Source organism: Octopus bimaculoides, chromosome 27 (assembly GCF_001194135.2).
Source record: "Octopus bimaculoides isolate UCB-OBI-ISO-001 chromosome 27, ASM119413v2, whole genome shotgun sequence".
Classification (NCBI taxonomy): Eukaryota; Metazoa; Mollusca; class Cephalopoda; order Octopoda; family Octopodidae; genus Octopus; species Octopus bimaculoides.
The window spans coordinates 17,732,740-17,735,753 of record NC_069007.1 but is presented as its reverse complement, the minus strand read 5'-3'; the positions used below and the strand labels follow the sequence as shown (position 1 = coordinate 17,735,753).

The 3,014-nt window shown below is 37.6% G+C and overlaps 2 protein-coding genes across 2 annotated transcripts in view; both read right to left on the bottom strand.

Moving 5' to 3' along the window:
• LOC106870157 (collagen alpha-1(XII) chain) overlaps nucleotides 1-3,014 on the bottom strand; it is a 490,284-nt gene that overhangs the window by 475,055 nt on the left and 12,215 nt on the right. The gene's annotated exons all lie outside the window — the stretch shown is intronic.
• The window catches only part of LOC106870158 (uncharacterized), a 4,117-nt gene continuing 2,567 nt past the window's right edge, over nucleotides 1,465-3,014 (bottom strand). Inside the window, exons 2-3 of the mRNA XM_014916158.2 lie at nucleotides 2,769-2,852; nucleotides 1,465-1,950 (exon numbers count right to left, since the gene is read on the bottom strand). Coding sequence (XP_014771644.1) covers nucleotides 1,841-1,950; nucleotides 2,769-2,852 — 194 coding nt within the window. The 3' untranslated portion in view covers nucleotides 1,465-1,840. The remainder of the gene's footprint in view (nucleotides 1,951-2,768; nucleotides 2,853-3,014) is intronic.

The following is a 3,014-nucleotide window of genomic DNA, read 5'->3' as shown; positions in this document are numbered from 1 at the left end:
GTAAATGTAAACAACTGAATACTTGTCAGTGATTGGTTGAAATTATCGAAATAAGACAATTTTTTACATGAAATAAATTCGAATACAAAAATATTTTTCTGTTCTATAACACAAAATAGATAAGTATACGAAGTTTGAAAGTCTTTCCGTACCAAAAACACTACGTAAAACATTAATGAAAAATGTGGCCCCCGTTTTAAAATAGATCCGTAGATTGTTGTTGGCACTCCGTCGCTTACGACGTCGAGGATTCCAGTTGATCCAATCAACGGAACAGCCTGCTCGTGAAATCAGACGAATGAACACGTGTCTACGAAAAGCATTATATACACTTTTCACTTGAGTTCATCCCAGAAATTGACCAGCGACAAAGAGGTGGCACAGGACCCAGTCTGCCATAGCTGACGCATTTGTTAAGGAAAAATACGGTCACTGTCGAAGTATGAGGAAGCTGTTCCCACAATTAGTATTAGCCTCTAGATTTGCAGAAAAAAACCCAACCCACCTACTAACCTACTAAACCAAAACACCCACGCTCCACCTACCCATAACGTTCAAAACAACACATACAAGTTAAGTTGGATGTCCTAATTAATATTCGATACAAACGTTGCTTTTTTTCTTTGATAGCTAATTAATACAGATCTCACAAGGTTTCTCAGATCTCGGTGATTGTTTAGTCAGTGTTAAAGTATGTCGGTTTGAGGGAATTTGGGTTTGGCATTCGGTGCTTGAGAATTATGCAATGAGAATGCAGAATTTATGCTGGAATCACTTGATACAGCAATCCCATTTACCGGCGCTGACTAAATTTTCGTCTGTCCATTTTATGGGCCCCCTAACGTCTATACGAGGTGATACCTCTGGAGGATTGCCGCACCTTCAGTCGTTCAAAACAACACAACCAAGTAAAGCTGGATGCCTTAATGCAGGGGTTTTCAAACTGTGGTCCGCGGACCACAGGGAGTCCGCAAGGACAAGACACGGGGTCCGTGGACAGCAAATACATTTTATGGGAATTTGATTTTATATATGTTTTTTAATCGAAATCTTTTAATTGACAATAAACCTATTTTGTTAAATACTGTTAAATAAATAAATGTAAAAATATATGTTATTTTAAGCAAATATTTATGCGTAAATTTCATAAGCGTTTATAAGGGGGTCCCTAAGGTAAAGCCTGAAATATAAAGGGGTCCGCAAGTCAAAATGTTTGAAAACCCCTGCATTAGAAGATTATTCATTACAGACGTCGCTTTCGTCGCTAATAGCTAATATATCTTTATACAGACAGATAGACAGACATGATGTTGATGATGGTGGTGGTGACGATATGTCAAGATGTACCAAAGATATTCATATACGAAATAAAACAAGAGATGGCCACAGTTGGAACGCTATTTTCACTCAACCCTGACGTTGAGCTAAAAAGCGACAGCAACAACAACAACAACAACAACAAAGTTCTTTATATTTTTTTATTTGTTACAATTCAGATAAAATTATTTATAACAATTTGGATAGAATTATATAAATTTATTTCAAACAAGCATTTATTAAAAATATATCGGATTAGTGAGAAAGAGGGATTAGTGCATTAGAAGATTATTAAAAATATATAAACAATTTCAGCGGGGGGAACGTATATTAGCCATTAAAACTCAAAGATAAACACACACACACACACACACACACCCTCTTGCATACGCACACTTACACATGAGCGCTCGTACACACATACACACGCTCACTCATACACATAGTTTTGAATAGCAATAATCCCACCATGCACTGTATAACATTGGATCTGGTAGCAGTTATACCTGCACACGATCCGTGATCATGCCAATCGCCAAGCAAGTAAGAGTCCTGCAGAAATCCATGCGGTTATGGAAAGTTGATTTGTGACTGCGCCGTCAGTTGTTGTCCTCGGCGTTAAGTTGGTAGGCGCTGAAAAATATATAGAAAAGGGAAAATACGTTTGCTATTTACTACATATGTGGGAGATTCTGTCTGTGGGTGTGTTTGTGGTGTTGTTAGCTAACTCCTCCTACATCGTTATATCGATTTTGATGAAACTTGACACATGAGTAGAACTCATGTCTGGAAACCTCATGGCATACTCAGATTGTTGAAAAAATAAATAAAAGAGCCCCTGGAAGGGATCCTTATATATATCTAATATATTTTATTTTAAAAACCAAGGGAAATAACCCATTCGCCCCTGCAAGGGATCCTTATATATAGCCAAAGGAAATAACCCATTCATTTCCTAAATTATTTGGTAAAAATAAAATTGAATATGCTTATTTCTTAGTATTTAAAATGTTAGAGTTATTTTCGCAATTTATCCAGTACAGTCCTTAAACAAGTAAATATTATTTACTTGTGGTGAGATGGTCATTGAGAGTGGAATTATAGACAAATAACAGCACAAAATCATATCTCTGTCGCTACCTGGTGGTTGGTGGGTCTCCACGAAAGACCCACTTTTATTTCCTGTGTCATCTAACAAACACTGGAACTATGCAATGGAAGAATCGACAAAAATCAATGTATAGAGACATCAAATTACTCAGCAGACTAGAGACTTCTTTTGAATGTTTGTAATAGAAAGGATTCCAGTAAAGACACACTAAACCATGTAGTAGGTTTAAAGTGAGTAACTGAAGAAGTCTAACATTATGGATTGTGTGTCTCAAGAATACAAACCAAAGAGGAACCAGGCAGGAAAGAGTCCTGAAGGTTAAATACTTGTATGCACTTACTTTGAAAACATTTAGACTCGGATTCAGCAGGGGTACACGATCTTTCATCTTGCTTTCGATGACAAACCACTTCACGTGTGGAGTCTGTGAAATGAAACAGAGAAAATTGACAGAAGGACAGACAGACAGACAGACCGACAGACAGACCGACAGACAGACCGACAGACAGACCGACAGACAGATAGATGGATGGATGGATGGATGGATGGATGGATGGATGGATGGATGGATGGATGGATGGGTATA